This window comes from Lepidochelys kempii, chromosome 5 (assembly GCF_965140265.1).
Source record: "Lepidochelys kempii isolate rLepKem1 chromosome 5, rLepKem1.hap2, whole genome shotgun sequence".
In the NCBI taxonomy this organism is placed as follows: domain Eukaryota; kingdom Metazoa; phylum Chordata; order Testudines; family Cheloniidae; genus Lepidochelys; species Lepidochelys kempii.
This window is the reverse complement of record NC_133260.1, coordinates 3,429,940-3,449,195: the sequence shown is the minus strand read 5'-3', so window position 1 is coordinate 3,449,195 and position 19,256 is coordinate 3,429,940. Positions and strand designations below refer to the sequence as shown.

The window sequence follows — 19,256 nt, the reverse complement described above, 5'->3', positions numbered from 1 at the left end:
GGGGGAGGAGGGTGGGCAAGATGGGGGAGCTAACAAGTGTCCCTCTCCTCTGGAAGATGTCCCTTCTGCGTCGCAGCGCTGGGGCATCGTCAGTACCGTGCCCCCTATCAGGCCAGGGGTGTCCTCAGTGCACGGCCCTTAGCATCGCTTGGGGGGGAGGAGGGGGGAGAAGAGATCATCAGCGCACCGCCCCCTAGTGCTGGGGATCGTCAGCACAGCGCCCCCTAGTGCTGCTGGGGGGCAATCATCAGTGCAGTGGCCCCTAGAGCCCCGGGGGGTGGGGGGAGAAGGTCAGCGCAGCATGCCCTAGTGTTGCTGGGGGGGTCAATGTAGTGCCCCCTGGCACCACTGGGGGGGGGTGGGCGGAAGGTCAATGCAATGTGCTCTAGTGCCCCTGGGGGCGGAGGGGGCGGCCACTGTCACAGCGCAGTACACAAATGCTGTCAGAATCAGAAGGACAGAGAACGGAAGGAGGCGGCTCCTCCTCAGTTTACCCACTTGAAAAATAGGGATCGGCTGGCTGGAAGGGTGGGGAGGGAGACGCGTAGGCAGCAGTAATAGGGGGCATGATCTGAGCAGCAGGGGCAGCCGAAACCCCCGGCCGGGCTGAGCCTTGGCCACGTGAATGCCGGGGTACAACAGCTCAGCCAGACAGGCCCTGCAGGATTCCCTGCCTGCACCTCCCACGAGGGGCTGGGTCCTGGCACCGGCAGGGCAGGGGTGCTGGAGACATAGCGCGAGAGCAATCGAACTAGAGTGCTCTTCACACCTCGCACACTCGAGGGGGAGACGGCTCTGGAGGGCGCTGCACCTGCTGGCTGCCTGCCCCCAGGCAGCGAGACACGTACAGCCCCCACCCCGCAGCCCCAGACGCTCTGGGCCAGAACCTCAGCTGGCATATACCCCCGGAGAGCTCCAGGGAGTTACAGCGGCTGAGATCTGGCCCCTGAGCTCCAAACCAGCATGAGGCAGCATTGCTTTGGTTTTAGGGTTTATTGAAGCGAGTGAAAAGCCAAGCGCCCACAGGCAGCTCCGTGGAGAGCTGGTGAGAGGCAGCAGGCGAGCAAGCAGCCGCTGGCCATGGCGCACAATGGCAGGTGGGCGGCAGGGGCAAAGGGTGGGAGTGAGGAGCTAAACCCCATCATACATCGGGCTCTCTGAGCCCACCAGTGGGGTAGGGGCTGGCCCTGGGGTTGGCATGTGTGGGGCTGGAACTGTGGGCATCAAGAGCTTAAAAAAGCTACAGAGAATTTGTCCCTCAGCAGCAGGCCCAGGGACTCTGGACCACTTCCCGCCACGCCCCTGCCTCCCACAAGCCAGAACCAGGCCCCTTGCTGATGCACATAGGAGCCAGGAGCCCACAGGGGTTACTGGGTGACATCACTCCCTGAGCCCTCCGGAGCACCCTTTCAGTATATGCCACAGCGCGCCCCACTGCTGACACAGTAGGCTGACAGCAGCTCTCCACCCGCTGCAGCCTGGGAGCTCCCATGGGGTGACAGCCCCCAGAGACCCAGCTCTGAGGCTGTGGGGAGCTCACACAGCCAGTCACCCACCCTAGGAGCCAGGGCCCTGGGCTCCGAAATGCCACCTCCAGCGAGCGCACGGGGGATGGGACGGGAAGCGAAGCCAGTGGGACCTGTACTGGTTGCTCCTCTACAAGGGGCAGACTCGGATGCCTTCTGAGACCTGCAGAACTTTCCAACTGGCTCACAAGTTTGCAGGTCTCAGCCTCACCTTGAGTGGTGACTATCATTGCCCGTAAAGTGGCCTGTCGAACAGACTCCACCGTGCTCTGCCCACCAGCGCCTCCAGCTGCAGAGAAGATCCCCCCCAGCCCAATTCCCGCTGGTCAGAAAAACAAAGTAACTGAGTTCCGGTGTGCGGCCGGCGGCCCCCTCTGCAATGTGCCAGCTCCCCTCCTTGTGTGACGCGGCTCGTCACGCTGCCTCCCGTGGCCTCACCCTGTGATGCTCCTCGGGCAGAGCCCTCAGGCGCTCAGCGGCCTGTGGGGAAAGGGAGAGCACGGGTGAGACTTCAGCAGGGAGCCGAGGGCACTAGAACCGGCACCAAGGCCCCACGTGGCTGCTCCAACTGGACGGGCAAAGAAATCGGGGGCTGATTCCTGCAGTTCAGAAGCACGGCCTATTGGGGGCACCAAACCCCTACGCCACAGCCCACCCTTCGGGGGGTAAACTCCCAGCCTGCAGCCCCACACCCGCCCCTGGGTGCCCAGCCTAGGCCACTCCTAACAGAGCCCGCTCCCGAGAACACCCTGCCCCCGATCCAGGGCTCGTGCCGCTCACCTGCTCCGGCGTCAGGTCCCGCTGAGCCTGGGCTAGCATCTCGTAGCCCACCATGAACTTGCGGACAGTGGCCGAGCGGAGGAGGGGCGGGTAGTAGTGGGCGTGAAGCTGCCAGTGCCCACAGTCTTCTCCCAAGTGAGGCCCCGTGGGGGCACCTGCCAGACACAAGCCCAGCAACGATTCCAGGTACCGATCACAGGACTGAGACTCTGCTCACATGGCCCCCCGAGCAGCCACCGTGACCGGCAGGGGCTGGATTTGAACCGTCAACCCCACATGCCAATCTCCTGAGCCACCCGGTGCCCTGACTCGCCCAGCACTCACCTCCCCGGCCCCCCCACCCCCCAGCCACGTACCATGCCAGCCCATGGAGTAGGGGAAGGAAACCTCAAAGAGGTTGTCGTACTTGGTGAGAAGCCTTTTCATGATTGAAGCCAGACCTGCAACACAAGGACAGCGAGTGATCTGTCACCAGCCCTAATCCAACCCGCCCGCAAGCCCTTGGCCCGTGTGGTGGCACAGATAACAGGAGGGTCCCTGGCGCAGACGGGGGGGCAAAGCTTTCAGAGGAAAAGCACAAAAACTCTTCCCTGGGTCGCATCTGGCCACGGGCAGAATCTCACGCCCGCCTGCGAGGCAGCTCAGTGCCCTGGCAGCGACCCAGTCAGCAAGGGGGAAGCTCTCCAGAACTCACGTTCCAAGCCAGAGCTCACAGCAGTCTGACACCTCGGGCTGGGCGCCCACCCCCGGGCTGGGCCAGTTTGGGTCGCAGCTATGGAAACACAAACTGGGGCCTTGCCCTTATGGGACACAGCGAGTGTCGACTCTGGAACCTAACGACAATGCGACCACCAATGCCCTTAACTACTTCACTGCTGGGCAGAGCTTGCAAGGGAGAAGAGGGATCATGTCACCGATTGGCTGGATACAGAGAACACCTCACCCTGGCACTGCTTGAGAAGGGAACGCTGCTCATCCTCCCTTCCCACCCACCAACCTAACCCCTGGTTCAAACTGCTCCAGTGCCTCTGGGGTGGACCCCAAACCACAACCCTCCTCTGCACAGCCACGCCTTCCCTAGTGCCTCTGGGACAGGGGAATCTGCCCTGAGATTAACCCCTTGTTCACTGGGGGCCAGGCAGTGCCCCTGCCCCATCCCAGTGCTTTCCCAGAATCCAAGGCCAGATTGCGATCATCTAGTCTGCCCTCCTGTGGAACACAAACCTGGAACTGCCCCGTAATAAACCCTGAAGCAGATATTTTGGAAAAATACCCAGTTTTGATTTTAAAATTGTCAGTGATGGAGAACCTACCATGACCCTGGCTAAATTGTTCTAATGGTTAATTGCCCTCATTGTTAAAAATTTACGCCTTTATTTCCAGTCTGAATTTGTCTCGCTTCAACTTCCAGCCATTACATTATGTTAGACCTTCCTCTGCTAGACTGACGAGTCCATTGTTAAATATTTGCTCCCAGTGTAGTTACCTATAGGTTATAATCAAGTCACCCCTTAACCCTCTCTTTGTTCAGCTAAAAAGACTGAGCTCTGAGAGTCACATGTCACTCTCAGGCAGGTTTTCCAGTCCTTTAATCGTTCTTGTGGCTCTTCTCTGAACCCTCTGCAATTTATCAACATCCTTCTTGGATTGTGGGCACCAGACCTGGGCACAGGATTCCAGCACCGGTTGCACCAGTGCCAGGTACAGATGTAAAATTACTTCTCTACTCCTACTTGAGATTCCGATTTATGCATCCCGGGATCGCGCTAGCTTGTTCGGCCATGGTGTCGCACTGGGAGCTCACATGCAACTGATTATCCACCATCAGCCCCCAATCTTCTTTAGCTTCACCGCTTCCCAGTAGAGAGTCCCATATCCTGCAAGCGTGGCCTGCATTCTTTAGTCCTAGATGGATTCATTTCCATTTAGCCCTAAGCCCTATTAAAACGTAAGCACATTGTTTGCTTGTGCCCAGTTTACCAAGCGATTCAGATGGCTCTGTATCAGGGACCTGCCCTTTTCATTATTCACCTCAACCCCAGTCTGTGTGACATCTGCAAACTTCCCAGAGCCCCAGGACCTGTTGGGAAAGCTTGTGCCTCGCATACCGAGCCACCTGACCTCAGCACAGCGTCGGCCGCCCCCACCTCCCAGCCTAGTGGGCCGAACATAGGGCAGGCAGGCAGGACGCCCAAGTTTATTCCTTACTGTCAGGGAGTTGCGGGACACACCAAGCACCAGCCCAAGCCTGGCTCTGGAAGCTTCGCATGAGTGGCATGGCACCATGCAGGGACAAGCATGCGGGACTCAGCCTCCCAGCACCCCCACATCCTGAGCCCAGCTCAGCACAGAGCACCTGGGGAACTGAACAACAAAGAGCTGCCCTCCAATCCCTCGTGCTGGGCACACAGCCGGAGCTGCTCCGCCACGCTCCAGAACCCCCACTTCTGATTTCATACAGTGCAAGAGAAGGAAATGGGAACGGGGGCTGGGGACCCTGCAATCCACCAGCAGTCAAAGCGGGGGGTGGGTGGGACAATGGGAAGCAGTGACTGGAGCTGGTATGAGAGACAGGCACGCTGCCTGCATTGCAAATCCAGCATTTCCCAGGAACCTTTAAAGCTCCGGCTGCCTCCAAGCGAGGATGGGACGGGACTGAAGCGGACTCCCCTAGCAGCTGCCTTTGAGACTCTGGAGAGCGCAGTAACGCTCTGGTCTCTTTATGAATGAGAAACACAGCCCACTGCAGCACATCTGCCCGAGTCTGCGGACAGCCTGAAACAACGGCTCTGAGATGTGCAAGCTGTCCCCACTCATCTCAGTCGGGTGTTCCCTCTGAAGTGGAATGATGACATTACATGTTCATATGATTAACTCTCATTGCTGATCAGAGCACACAAGAAAGGGGAGGGTCGCATTGTGCAGATTTTCATAATAGGCTATAAACACTCTCATTCAGGCATCCAAAGTGGGTAGAGCTTGAGTGTAACAACTTCTTCCCACCCCCACATCTGACCCCCGCATTCGCGGGGCTCAAAGCAATTTACAAACCATGACACCTAACAGCTGCCTGCCAGGCAGGGCAGCATCATTACCCCTATTCTACAGATGGGGAAACTGAGGCAGGAAAAGCTAGATTTCCTTGCCTGGTGTCAGAGCCAGGAAAAGAACCCAGAGTCCCAGCTCCTGGTGTTAGGCACCGTGCCATTCTCTGATTCCTTGTTCTGCTGTTAGCCACAAGAAACAGATGCCTCAAGCTGCTTCTCAGCCACTGAACAAAGACTTTTGGTGAAGGATGGGCCAGTGGGCTAATCAGTGGGGAAGGTTTAAGGTCCAAGCCCTGCCTCTCGCCCCCAGCTGGAGCATGGCAGGCGTGGGTGAGAGCAGCTGGGAGGCGGGGCCAGAGGACATTCTACCCCCGCTCCAGGCTCCTCCCCATGGTCCATGGAGCAGGGGTGGACGCATGCAGCAGCTGGCTCCAGAGCAGAGCATGCAGCTGGGGCAGAGGGAGGACATTTCCGCCCAGGGCCAGGAGCGGGCAGCCACTTACTATCCCTTTCGCTGTCGCTGAGCTCCTGGAGGCGGCAGATGTGACGGCGGGGCAGGAGCAGGGTCTGGAAAGGCCACACGGCCCAATAGGGGACCACCACCAGCCAGTCCGCGTTCTCCACCACCAGCCGCTCCTGCAGGGGACAGAGCACCATGCTGAAGGGCTGCAAAGCCCTCCACACTGGGAGGGGGGGCTAGTCCTGCCAGCCCTGCCCAGACACAGTGAAGCGGGGGGCAGGACCCAGGGGTGCTCCCAGGCCGCAGGTCTCTGCCATGCAAGCTAGGGCAGATCTCCCTCACATGGCAGCAGTGGCAGGTGCTTTGAGCTCCCTGCACATCCTTTTGCAAGAGGGTCTCACACAAACATCGAGCTCTCTGAGCCCCATTACAGAAAGAAGCTAATCTTAGGAGAAGGGGCCTTGCTTAAAAGGAGTCCAGACCTGGCCCCAGCAGGATCTGGAGCTGGTCCCCTCCCTGTTGCCTCCCGGGGGGAGCCATGACCACCCCCAGACAGAGCCAACGCCCCTGCCCACAGGCGGCTACCTTCCTCTGGGCCTCCAGCCGGGCGTACTCCAACAGCATGGGCACGCCGCGCTCCTGTAGGTGCTGCCGCTGTGTCCGGTCCTCCAGCCGGGCTTCGTTGGGGAGGAAGTTACTGGCCCAGACCTGGGGGGGGGGGCAGGAGAGAAGCAGTCGCTGAAGGGGAGCAGCTGAGATACCCCGCGGGGACAGTGTGAAGCGATGGGTGGGTCTGCATGGTGCAGCTGTGCTCCACGCAGCGGGCGCCAGTGGGGACAGCAGAGGCCCCCAGCTGTGGTACCAGAGCGCCACCTACTGGCAAGAACAGGGCTGAGCACCTGGTGCCCTGCTATTTCCCTACCCGCTCCCGCTCCCCGTGTACGGCAGAGTCCCCTTTCTGATTCTGTGATCCCCCCCAGCCCCGCATGGGCCGACAGACAGGGATGGCACGTCTCAGCAAGGAATCGAGCCCAGCTCCTCCCCCACCTGCCTCATCTCCAGGGCCCATCCCTTCCCTGGCCTCACGGCCACCAAGGGGGCCAGTCAGCGCGTGCCCTGATGGTGGGTTCTGCAAGGTGGAGACCCACCAACCCCTGCCACAGCCATCGGGTGGGACCGACAGCATCCCCATGGCACACAGCTGGGGGCGGGGGAACAGCTGAGCGGTCTCAGAACAGCCCCTCCCCCAGGGCTTCAATCCACCTAGTTTAGATGTCTCGAGACGGCGCTCCCACCCGGCGGGCAGGACAGGGACCATTCCCCAACCTGACCCCGCTCACTGCAGGGAATGTTTTTCCTGAGATCAGCCTCAACTTCCTCTCTCTAAATCTCAGCCGGTCCCTCTGCGCTGTCCCCTAGGAATCCTCAGAAACTAGAGTCAGATGTTGGGGCCACAACAACCGCTGTGATCATCTGTTCGGACCTCCCGCATAACCCAGGCCGGAGAGCCCCACCCAGAGATCCCCACGTCCAGCCCAAGAGCATGTGACTCCTCACTCCTAGAGGTCAGCTTCCAGCCCCTGGATCTTGTTCTGCCTTTGACTCGGATAAAGGAGGCTCTGCTACAATAAATCATCTCCTGCGCAGGCACTCACAGACCACAAGCCAGCCAGCCCATATCCTTCCCTTCGATAAGACTGAGCTCTGCAAGTGTCTCGCTGGCACCTTCCCATGACAGGCCCCACGCCCTGCCACTCCTGGATGTCTGTGTGACAGATGCTCCCCGAGATGTCACGCGGCCAAGCCTAGCAGATTCTCCTCCCAACCCCCTCAAATCAGCCCCATTGATCGATGGCTTTTCCCTGGTCTCCCTCCAGCTCATCACCAGGTAAGAAGAAGCCAAGCCCCGAACAAACTCCACAGCCCCAGCCCCGAGGCCCTCCCCACAGACAGTCCCCCTCTCAGCATTTCACCCGAGTCACTGGGCACAACACGTCTGAGGATGGGAGATCCAGGAGCCGGCTACTCAGCTGGGCCCAGCCCCTCGGGACTGGGTGGTTCCTGCACGGGAGACAGAAAAGCTCCCCCCATTCCGTGCCCCTTTCTATACTGGGTGCCCATTGCTATAGCATTCAGGGGGTGCCCGACACCCACCTGTGCTGAACTGCAGCCAGCCAGAGCTGCAGGGAGCATCTCAGCAGCCCGGCGTGAACCCTGCTTGGGGGCTGTAACTGGGGGATTTCTATGCGCACAGTGGAGCCTGAGGTGGGATCTTTAGATGCCGTTTGGCAGGCAGGGCTGCAGTGGACACCTGACCAGCAACAGGCCCTTTAGGCGTCCTGCCCCTGGAGGACTGAGGGCACCGGGGAACAGATTACAGCAGACCCTACAGTGGTTAATGGGTTTCCCTGGGCACTCTCCCCAGTCTAGGGAGCTGGCATCACCATTCCTCATGGGTACACTCCGCTGGCTCCCTGGGCAGATGCAGATGGCACATCCCATACCCCCGGAGAGTCACCAGGGTGGAGCTCCAGAAGTCTCTCCCCACACAGCTAGTGCGGGGCTGAGTTCCCAGCTGGGAAGCAGCTCCACAGGGAGGGCTGAGGCAGAAGGTGGCACCTGTGGGCTAGCAGTGGGCCCCCCCAGGGAGGTGGGGGGGGCAGGAAAGCCCACCCTGCCCCTGCAATAGCTGGCAGGGCTACACTAAAGGCTGATGCTAGCCAGAGCCGGAGAGACAGCTTTGGAAGCTAAAGGGCCTTTCGCTCCCAGCTGTATCCCGAGGGCGGAGGCCTCAGCAGCTCTCTGGGAGCACCAGGAAGGATCGCTTCACATGCTCCCCACTTAAAATGCTCCCAAGCGGATGGTACAATCCCCCCCCTCAAACCGCTCTATTCGGCAGCAGCCTCCCCACCTCCCACCACAGGCACAAGGTTGGGGGAGGGATGGACTGGGGAGGTTGCTCAGAAAAAGCAGAACCTGGAACGGCCAGGAGAAGAAGCCAGTTGCAGGTTTATGCTGCCACCTGATGGTGAAATTGTGATCCACAAAGGCTGAGGCTAAACAGCGGAAAACATACAATAAGCCTCATCGTGAAGTATAAATGCACCCGTAACATTTCCCAGATTAGAAAAGACTGGGGGGGAGGAATGGGAGAGAAGGGAGTTGCTCTCAATGAGAAAAGTATTTTTTGAAGATGGACAGCGAAGAGGTTTTAGATTTTTACAAGGCATTTGGTCTCCCCTCCGTTTGCTTTGCACAAGGTGTGCTTTCAACCAGCAACTGTGTGCACTTCCAGGGTTTCATCATTGTAGGGTCCCTCGCAGTGGCTATGAAGTTCTATTAACTCCTTTCTAGTTACCGCTACAGCTGTCCCCCCTTCCGCCAAACAAAACAGAACAGGGAGAATCGGCATGTTTTGTGGGAGGGTAACATAACCCGGGGCCCACATACAAGGCCAGATCTTCAGCTGGCACGAAGAGGCATGCCCCTTTGAAGTCAAGTTAGCTAAGTCAAGATCTACACTGGGTAGGGATCAACCCACAAAAAGTTACCCGGGCAGCCAGACAGTTTAGGAGGAACAAATGGGAAGGTGCATTTATGGGCCACCCAATCTTAACCCTGACCCAATAGGGTGCACTAAGCAGCTCCCATATCAGAAGGAACACTGAGAGGATTGTACGAGTGAGATTAGGGCAGTCCCTCGGCTGGGCTGTCAGCGCCTGGGACCAAGGAGGCTGAGGGAATCCCGAGTCTGGTTCACTTCGCACTGGTGATGCTGGCCCTTTTCTTTTCGCCCTGCCCTGGGTTTGGACAGGGAGATGGCAATAATCAGTTTCACTTGGCAGCTAGTCAGTTTCCCTGCCCACCCAGGTGCTCAGTGCTCAGCCCACACCCCAGTGCTCAGCTCAGTGCTGTCACCTCTGGCTCTCAGTGGGAGGGAGAGGCTGAAGCAAAATCTAGTCAGGAAAGTGGCTGTGCAAAACGGCACCCCCGACACAACGCTCAGCCCACACCCCAGGCAGGAGGCAGGTCCCTGTGCAGAGGAGCTGCAATCAGATACCAGGGTGAGGTCAACCCTCCACCAGCCCAACTGCAGCATCAGGGCCCTAGATGATGGACTTGACTGCCAAGTGAGAACTGACCAGACCTGAGGAAATGGAAAGCATCGGGGGGCAAGGAGGCAGACATGCGTTAGGATTCAGACTCCATGGCTAGCCCTGCGTTGCTGTCTGGACAGCTCAGATGTCGCGAGGGAGAGGTTTAAACACTCATTTGTTGAAGGAGATGCCACAGGAGCAATTTGAACATTGCAAAGCTGGGGGCTCTGCCAGCAGGGCTCACAAGAGTCACTTTTCAGAGAAGATCAAGGGAGGAGCAGGAGGGTGCTGGGACACCCCTTCCCCTCCCCATAACACAACACACCCACCCATGGCACAGTCCCCGGGGTGCGAGCAGCTGGTTCCCTTACCTGGCAATGAGGGTGAGGGTTGGAGCAGCCCATCATGGCCCCTTTGTTCTCAAATATCTGCAGAGAGAAGGGAAAAGAAGCTCTCGGGACTATTCTAATGTCAGCTGTCGGCAGCTGCTGGCAAGGAAGCACAGCCTAGCAGTTGGAGCACTGCCCTGAGAATCTGGACTCCATGGTCCTATTCCCACCTCTGCCCCTGAAAGGCCTTTGCAAGTCACTCACCTGCTCTGTGCCTCAGTTTCCCTATCAACCACTTGGGGGGTGATAGTGACAGTGACCGGCCTCTGGGCGGAGCGGTTCAATGCACAGATGTAGCGAGACTCCGAGACCCCAAGTGGATGGGGAAGGAGGCCAACCAAGCTCAGTGGGTGCACTGCAGAATCCCTTTGCTCTAGATCAGACTCTTCCACACGGGGAGAGGAAGGTTCTCTCCTTAGACCCTGGGAGCGCACATGACCAATGGAGAGGGGAGCCCTGAGCCAAAGGCAGTGGTCTAGCAGCACGGGGAAAGTCTCAGGCTGGGAGCGAGGGGGCTCAGAGACCCGCTCACCAGTGAATCAGTGAGGACCCAGAGAACTGGGAGGAAGCTTGGTCTGGCTCTCCAGACCGTTAGGCACAACTCGATGGCAGCACCACTCTGGCTGGGATACAAAACTGGTGACGTCGCAGACAATCTGCCCAGCACAGACCATGGGGGGCAGGTGGGGAACGGTAAGGGGCACAGCAGGGGCAGGAGAGGCTCATAACACGCCCACTACCATTTTGCACGTCTAGTGGCTCTCAGCAGCACGCGATGCTGCACCAGCGTTAATAGATTTGGCCTCACAACCATGCCCTGGGAAGGTGTGGGTCATTCTCCCGATTTCACAGGTACGGCTACCGAGGCACAGAGCCGTCACACAGGTGAGCCAGTGGACTAGAACCCAGGAATCCTGGCTTCTCACTGCTAGAGCCCACATAACGGTGACAGCACTCCCTAGCTACGCAGACCCTTGCCCCACGTTGGAGGAAAGTCGTTCAGAAACTAACCCCCTGCAGCAGGCGGAGAGCACCGAATGCCACTCAGAGACACACATATCCAGGCACGTCACAGCTTGCGGCTTGGTGTGAGGAGCTGCCAGCTGTCTGATCCCCCCCAAGCCTATACGCATGTGCCCGGAGCCTGCATTCCCCTCACCCACCCCTAGAGGGTGCAATGCGTCTACGGGGGGGTTGGCCTGCCGCTGCCCATGCTGCACCCCTGCAGGACCTTTCCCCACCACCCCATTGGAGAGGAGGGGGGAGGCACTGACCTGCACCCAGGGATAGGAAGCGCCCAGCTCCGCCGTGAGCTCCGCCCACTGGTCAATCACTGCCCGGATCTCGGCCAGCGACATGAGCGGCAGCGTCAGGTCAGACCAAGGATGGAAGCACAAGACCTTGCTGCGAGAGGGCAGGGAGAGACGGCTGTGAGTGCACGAGCCTGGGGGGGGGGGGGAGGAAGGTGTCTTCCTCACTACAGCCCAGTCACCACCACCACCACCCCCCCGCTTTCCCAGCCGCCCCCAGTAATCTAGCCCCACAACAAGCGGTCCCTGCAGCTGGCACTCAGCCCCCAGCCCCACCCCGGGCAGCTCAGCAGAGAGGCCCCAGACTGAGCAGGCCACAGAGACAGAGCTGCCCCACCACCGCCACCCGGGATGGCCCCATCACAGGTCTCCGTCTCCTCTCACAGCTCCCCCAGGTTCCTACACACCCAGAACAGCGGGTCTGACCCAAAGCGATGGAGACGCTGGGCTATTTGCCAGTGTTTCTATGGGACCTGCATCCTCAGCAAGCGTGAACGCGCTCAGCCTCGCAAGCCCATGTCCCCCCCTCCCGCACCCTGGGAGCAGCGGGTAGGGCAGAGCACTGCCCCTATTTAACAGGGCCCAGAGAGGGCAGGTGACTTGCCCAGGGTCACCAGCCGGATGGTGGCAGAGCCAGGGCTGAAACCTGGGAGCCAGCAAGGGGTTTCGGGGTGAAGGAAATAGCTTTCAAATGCCCCACAGCATTAACCCCTGCGGGGACGGCACCATCATGTGATTCTCCTGCCAGGACCCAGCTGGAGGGGACAGTGGACAGGACACGTGCCCGGGAGGGGAACCAAAGCCAAAAGCAAGAAAAGCGTCCATACAGAACACCCCGCTCCGCACATGTCCCGAGGCCGCGTACGGAGCGCCGTCCCTTCCAATCCGAAGCAGGGAACCAGGCAGGGTGGGGGCTGGGGCTGGTGCCAGCTAGAAAGCCTACCGAGCTGCAGGGCCCCAGAGCAGCCTAGGGATAACACTGTTCCCTCATTCTGCTCGAGTGCCGCATTTGGCGTTAGGCCCCTAAGGGATTAATGGCCTCAGCCGAGGCCTTTAGGCTTCATTTACCAAACTCCTTGGGCGGATGCTGCTCGGAACAAGGGGTGGCTGCAGGCGTCTGGGGAAGGAGAGAGAGGAATGAGCCAGAGATGGACGGTGAGTGGGAACAGCCCAGGTCAGGGATGAGCAGCACCAGTCCTAACCTAGAGCAGCGCAAGCATTGCCTGCCTGGCTCCGCCGACGCCCCTCAATCCCGACCCGCAGCTTCTCCTGCTACGCCAGCTTGGAACTCCCCCTGCACACACAGCACAGCTTCACCACTGCCCCTCGGTCCCAACCACAGCTCCAGCCCCAGGCCCCGACTAAGACAACACACACAACCACACCAGCAACAAGCACCCCAGGGGGCGTGCCCGGGTTCCAGGGCTGGCCGCAGGGGCCGGGCTCCCGGGGCAGGTGAGCCCTGCAGGGGGCGTGCCCGGGTTCCGGAGCTGGTTGCAGGGGCTCGGCTCTCGGGGCAGGTGAGCCCTGCAGGGGGCATGCCCGGGTTCCAGGGCTGGCCGCAGGGGCCGGGCTCCCGGGGCAGGTGAGCCCTGCAGGGGGCGTGCCCGGGTTCCAGGGCTGGCCGCAGGGGCCGGGCTCCCGGGGCAGGTGAGCCCTGCAGGGGGCGTGCCCGGGTTCCAGGGCTGGCCGCAGGGGCCGGGCTCCCGGGGCAGGTGAGCCCTGCAGGGGGCGTGCCCGGGTTCCAGGGCTGGCCGCAGGGGCCGGGCTCCCGGGGCAGGTGAGCCCTGCAGGGGGCATGCCCGGGTTCCGGAGCTGGTTGCAGGGGCTGGGCTCTCGGGGCAGGTGAGCCCTGCAGGGGGCGTGCCCGGGTTCCGGAGCTGGTTGCAGGGGCTGGGCTCTCGGGGCAGGTGAGCCCTGCAGGGGGCGTGCCCGGGTTCCGGAGCTGGTTGCAGGGGCCGGGCTCCCGGGGCAGGTGAGCCCTGCAGGGGGCGTGCCCGGGTTCCGGAGCTGGTTGCAGGGGCCGGGCTCCCGGGGCAGGTGAGCCCTGCAGGGGGCGTGCCCGGGTTCCAGGGCTGGCCGCAGGGGCCGGGCTCCCGGGGCAGGTGAGCCCTGCAGGGGGCGTGCCCGGGTTCCAGGGCTGGCCGCAGGGGCCGGGCTCCCGGGGCAGGTGAGCCCTGCAGGGGGCGTGCCCGGGTTCCAGGGCTGGCCGCAGGGGCCGGGCTCCCGGGGCAGGTGAGCCCTGCAGGGGGCATGCCCGGGTTCCGGAGCTGGTTGCAGGGGCTGGGCTCTCGGGGCAGGTGAGCCCTGCAGGGGGCGTGCCCGGGTTCCGGAGCTGGTTGCAGGGGCCGGGCTCCCGGGGCAGGTGAGCCCTGCAGGGGGCGTGCCCGGGTTCCAGAGCTGGCCGCAGGGGCCGGGCTCCCGGGGCAGGTGAGCCCTGCAGGGGGCATGCCCGGGTTCCGGAGCTGGTTGCAGGGGCTGGGCTCTCGGGGCAGGTGAGCCCTGCAGGGGGCGTGCCCGGGTTCCTGGGCTGGCCGCAGGGGCCGGGCTCTCGGGGCAGGTGAGCACTGGTACCACCCTCTGCAGATTCTGGAGCTGGCTGCAGGGGCTGGGCTCTCGGGGCAGGTGAGCACATCAGGGGCCCTTACCGGGTTCCGGGGCATCTGGCTGCAGTGCTGGGAAGTCATTGTCGAAGACAAACGTGCTCGTGTACTGCGGATTCACCTTTACCAAAAGAATGAGAGGCGGGTTATGAGGGCAGGGCCCCAGGGCTCATGAGAGAAGGCAGCCAGAGCCCCCAAGTCCACACCACACCAGAGCTGCGAGTATCCTAACCCACAACCCTGGCATACCCACAGCTCACAGGCATGGAGCCCCTTCCTGCCATGGCCACTGTCCATCAGAGCCATGTGTGGGGGAGGGGGAAGAAAAGGGTGCCCAGAATGCACTGCAGTGAGGCACACCCCTCCAAAGGGGATTGTTTCCGCTGCCTCAGGGGCCACCTCCTTTGCTCCCCGTACACGTTTGGGGGCAGGGAGAGAGATCCCATGGAAGTCGGTTGCGGGGGGTCCTGCACCCTTCCCTCTGCACATGGGACCTGTTCCCCCCCATCCATGAATCCAGGAGCAAAGGAGCTGAGCTCAGCACTGGGCCTGGTGCTTGGGCTTTCCTGCGCCACTCAGTGCAGCCCAGAGGACTCAAGAGAACAGCACGGAGGCTCCCAGGCCAGCAAGGGGCACCCTAGAGAAAGAAGTGCCCGCTACACCCTCCCATGCAGGGCCCACCCGCCCATGCAGAGCCTGGGCTAGGGCCACCCCTCCCCCCGCAAACACACACACTCCGGGCCATCTATGGGCCTGCACTACCCAAGCCCTGCTGGCCTTGACAAGGGGCTCCCAGCAGGGGCCTGAGGGCAGCGCTTTCTGCAGGAATTCCTGGCTCCCAGGAGATGGTGGCGTGGGGAGGAGGAGAAGAGATGACCAGCCACAAACCACCGGGAAATGCAGAGAACTAGAGGGGATGGATAAACTGGGTGCCTCCAGCCCATTTCCAGGGCTACAGCTGAGCAACGGGGCTTCCCTTCGGAAGGAAAAGCTCCATGTCCCAGAGCCATCCCCCTGAGCCACCTGGCCCGGGCCTGGGGGACATGGCAATCTTCACAGGTGGGAATTTACACACATCAAGGAGCACACCGAGATTCCAACATGCTTGACGGGGATCCGCCAGCAGCCTAATGAGCTCTCTTCTGGGGGTCAGACATGCCAACGGTGACGCTAATGCCCATGGACGCTCACGGCTCTCCCGCTGAGAAGATGCCAGGTGTGGAGTCTAGTAGGTTGGGGCTGAGAGCCAGAACTCCTGGGTTCTATTCCCAGCCCTGGGAGCAGAATAGGGTCTAGCGGGCTACAGCAGTGCAGGGGTTGGGAGCCAGGACTCCTGGGTTCTATTCTCAGCTCTGCCAGATTCTCTGCGTGATCCAGGACGAGTCACTCCCACTCTCTGCCCCCAGCTGTTAACCCGGCTAGCGATACCCTTCTCCCGCACACAAGCACAGCTCCATTCATTGGTGTTCACTTCCTGGGAGGTCCCCAAGGGCCAAGCTCCACTCCCCCACCCCCCGGCCCAGTACCTCCCCGTTGGCTCGCGCTGCTCCAGGGCACAGCGGGTTGGACAGGTCACAGCGAGGGACGTCCTCTCGTGGGGGTATCTCCACCTGCCCCTGCCAGGGACGCCTCATCCGGTGGGCGGACACCAGCACCCAGTCATCCCGCAGGGGGTTGTAGCGGACGTGCTGGTGCTCTGGGGGGAGGAAGGGGTCAGAGGCATGAATGCGGCAGAACCTGCTGGGCTGGGAAATGCTCTGCTAAGGGGCCATTGCCTCCACCCAGGAACACCTGCAGCAAAAGTAACTGACCCGTATACGTCTGTGCTGAACATCCCCGCGGCCCAGACACCGACCCAGCCCACACGGGCAGATGGGGAGGGTGTCGAGGGTAACACCTGACAGAGGAGCTGAGCCTCACTCCTGTTACTCCCACAGCCCCCTCTGCTCCACACAAAGGACCTCATGTTTTAAGGGGGGAATAAAATCCTTCCCCATTGCTGTTCAGTGAGAAAAGCGTCGGGGAGCAATGTTGGAAAAACAGACCGGGAAGAGGGGGGCCTGGGCACTGCGGGACGATGATGGGGGGGGTGGGCTGGGGGTCCCAGGAGCTAGGGGGAAACGCTGGGGAGATGGGATGGGGAACTCATCACTGGGGAGGGCATGGTGGTGCTGGGGGAGCGATGGGGAATGGAGGGGGCAGGTACTTAGGGGGAATGATGGGGGAATGGGGCGTGCCAAGCACTAGGGAAGCTTGGGGGCCAGGTGCTGAGGGCGTTAGGGCACGAGGGGGGGACAATGGGGGACCGGGCACCAGGCGGAGGGGAGCCACGGGGGGGGGGGACAATGGGGGGCCGGGCACCAGGCGGAGGGGAGCCACGGGGGGGGGGGGGACAATGGGGGCCCGGGCACCAGGCGGAGGGGAGCCACGGGGGGGGGGACAATGGGGGCCCGGGCACCAGGCGGAGGGGAGCCACGGGGGGGGACGACAATGGGGGACCGGGCACCAGGCGGAGGGGAGCCACGGGGGGGGGGGGACAATGGGGGACCGGGCACCAGGCGGAGGGGAGCCACGGGGGGGGGGGGACAATGGGGGACCGGGCACCAGGCGGAGGGGAGCCACGGGGGGGGGGGGGACAATGGGGGACCGGGCACCAGGCGGAGGGGAGCCACGGGGGGGGGACCGGGCACCAGGGGGAGGGGAGGCCACGGGGGGGGGCGGAGGTGGGGGACCGGGCACCAGGCGGAGGGGAGCCACGGGGGGGGACCGGGCACCAGGGGGAGGGGAGGCCACGGGGGGGGACGGAGATAGGGGACCGGGCACTGGGGGGAGGGGGGCCACGGGGGGGGACCGGGCACCAGGGGGAGGGGAGACCACGGGGGGGGACGGAGATAGGGGACCGGGCACTGGGGGGAAGGGGGCCACGGGGGGGGACCGGGCACCAGGGGGAGGGGAGACCACGGGGGGGGACGGAGATAGGGGACCGGGCACTGGGGGGAAGGGGGCCACGGGGGGGGACCGGGCACCAGGGGGAGGGGAGGCCACGGGGGGGATGGAGATAGGGGACCGGGCACTGGGGGGGGGCCACGGAGGGCGGGGGCGGAGGTGGGGGGACCAGGCACCAGGGGAGGGACTCGGGCGGGGCGAGCCGAGCCGAGCCCCCTCCTACCGCGGGGCTGGAAGGACCCGACCGCCGGCCGCGTCTCGCCGGGCCCCGAACTCGCGGGCTCCGAGCGCGCCTCCATCCGGCCCCGCACCGGCCGCGGCTTCCGCCTCACGTGACCCCCCGCCGTTGCAGGGGCGGCCGCAGCAAGGGGACCACGTGCTGTACGTCACTGCGTACGCGCCGCCACGTTCCCTCCCCCCGCGCGCTGAGCCGGGGGCGGCCGCTCTGAGCCCCCAGGGCAGGGGCGAGACCCTCCGCCCGGGCCTGCGGCGCACGAGCCCCGCCCCCGGCCTGTCCCCGCCCCGCCCCCGGCCTGTCACTCCGAGCCAGTGCCCGCTCGGCCCCGCCCCCGGCCTGTCACTCCGAGCCAGTGCCCGCTCGGCCCCGCCCCCGGCCTGTCACTCCGAGCCAGTGCCCGCTCGGCCCCGCCCCCGGCCTGTCACTCCGAGCCAGTGCCCGCTCGGCCCCTCCCCCGGCCTGTCACTCCGAGCCAGTGCCCGCTCGGCCCCGCCCCCTGGTCTGTCACTCCGAGCCAGTGTCCGCTCGGCCCCGCCCCCGGCCTGTCACTCCGAGCCAGTGCCTGCTCGGCCCCTCCCCCTGGTCTGTCACTCCGAGCCAGTTTCCGCTCGGCCCCGCCCCCAGCCTGTCACCGCCCCGCCCCCGGCCTGTCACTCCGAGCCAGTGCCCGCTCGGCCCCGCCCCCGGCCTGTCACTCCGAGCCAGTGCCCGCTCGGCCCCTCCCCCTGGTCTGTCACTCCGAGCCAGTGCCCGCTCGGCCCCGCCCCCGGCCTGTCACTCCGAGCCAGTGCCCGCTCGGCCCCGCCCCCGGCCTGTCACTCCGAGCCAGTGCCCGCTCGGCCCCTCCCCCTGGTCTGTCACTCCGAGCCAGTGCCCGCTCGGCCCCGCCCCCGGCCTGTCACTCCGAGCCAGTGCCCGCTCGGCCCCGCCCCCGGCCTGTCACTCCGAGCCAGTGCCCGCTCGGCCCCGCCCCCGGCCTGTCACTCCGAGCCAGTGCCCGCTCGGCCCCTCCCCCTGGTCTGTCACTCCGAGCCAGTTTCCGCTCGGCCCCGCCCCCGGCCTGTCACTCCGAGCCAGTGCCCGCTCGGCCCCGCCCCCGGCCTGTCACTCCGAGCCAGTGCCCGCTCGGCCCCGCCCCCGGCCTGTCACTCCGAGCCAGTGCCCGCTCGGCCCCTCCCCCTGGTCTGTCACTCCGAGCCAGTGCCCGCTCGGCCCCGCCCCCGGCCTGTCACTCCGAGCCAGTGCCCGCTCGGCCCCGCCCCCGGCCTGTCACTCCGAGCCAGTGCCTGCTCGGCCCCGCCCCCGGCCTGTCACTCCGAGCCAGTGCCCGCTCGGCCCCGCCCCCGGCCTGTCACCCCGAGCCAGTGCCTGCTCGGCCCCGCCCCCGGCCTGTCACTCCGAGCCAGTGCCCGCTCGGCCCCGCCCCCGGCCTGTCACTCCGAGCCAGTGCCCGCTCGGCCCCTCCCCCGGCCTGTCACTCCGAGCCAGTTTCCGCTCGGCCCCGCCCCCGGCCTGTCACCGCCCCGCCCCCGGCCTGTCACTCCGAGCCAGTGCCCGCTCGGCCCCGCCCCCGGCCTGTCACTCCGAGCCAGTGCCCGCTCGGCCCCTCCCCCTGGTCTGTCACTCCGAGCCAGTGCCCGCTCGGCCCCGCCCCCGGCCTGTCACTCCGAGCCAGTGCCCGCTCGGCCCCGCCCCCGGCCTGTCACTCCGAGCCAGTGCCCGCTCGGCCCCTCCCCCTGGTCTGTCACTCCGAGCCAGTGCCCGCTCGGCCCCGCCCCCTGGTCTGTCACTCCGAGCCAGTGTCCGCTCGGCCCCGCCCCCGGCCTGTCACTCCGAGCCAGTGCCTGCTCGGCCCCTCCC

At 63.7% G+C, this 19,256-nt stretch overlaps 1 protein-coding gene across 2 annotated transcripts; it reads right to left on the bottom strand.

Annotated features, from left to right (window-relative positions):
• Positions 1–974: 974 nt before the first annotated feature.
• On the bottom strand, positions 975–17,660 carry GALT (galactose-1-phosphate uridylyltransferase). Of its 2 annotated transcripts, XM_073343350.1 has the most exons (11): positions 17,382–17,660; positions 15,739–15,908; positions 14,258–14,333; positions 12,678–12,726; positions 11,574–11,703; positions 10,282–10,338; positions 6,399–6,521; positions 5,857–5,989; positions 2,663–2,746; positions 2,307–2,461; positions 975–2,006 (listed from the first exon to the last, which is right to left on the bottom strand). In XM_073343350.1, exons 1-11 carry the CDS (start codon positions 17,455–17,457, stop codon positions 1,941–1,943), a joined length of 1,119 nt encoding a protein of 372 aa, XP_073199451.1. In that variant the 5' UTR covers positions 17,458–17,660; the 3' UTR covers positions 975–1,940. The 2 variants fall into 2 exon arrangements, with proteins under 2 accessions (XP_073199451.1, XP_073199452.1); XM_073343351.1 differs by lacking the exons at positions 975–2,006; positions 2,307–2,461; positions 2,663–2,746 and adding an exon at positions 2,753–4,211.
• Positions 17,661–19,256: the final 1,596 nt, after the last annotated feature.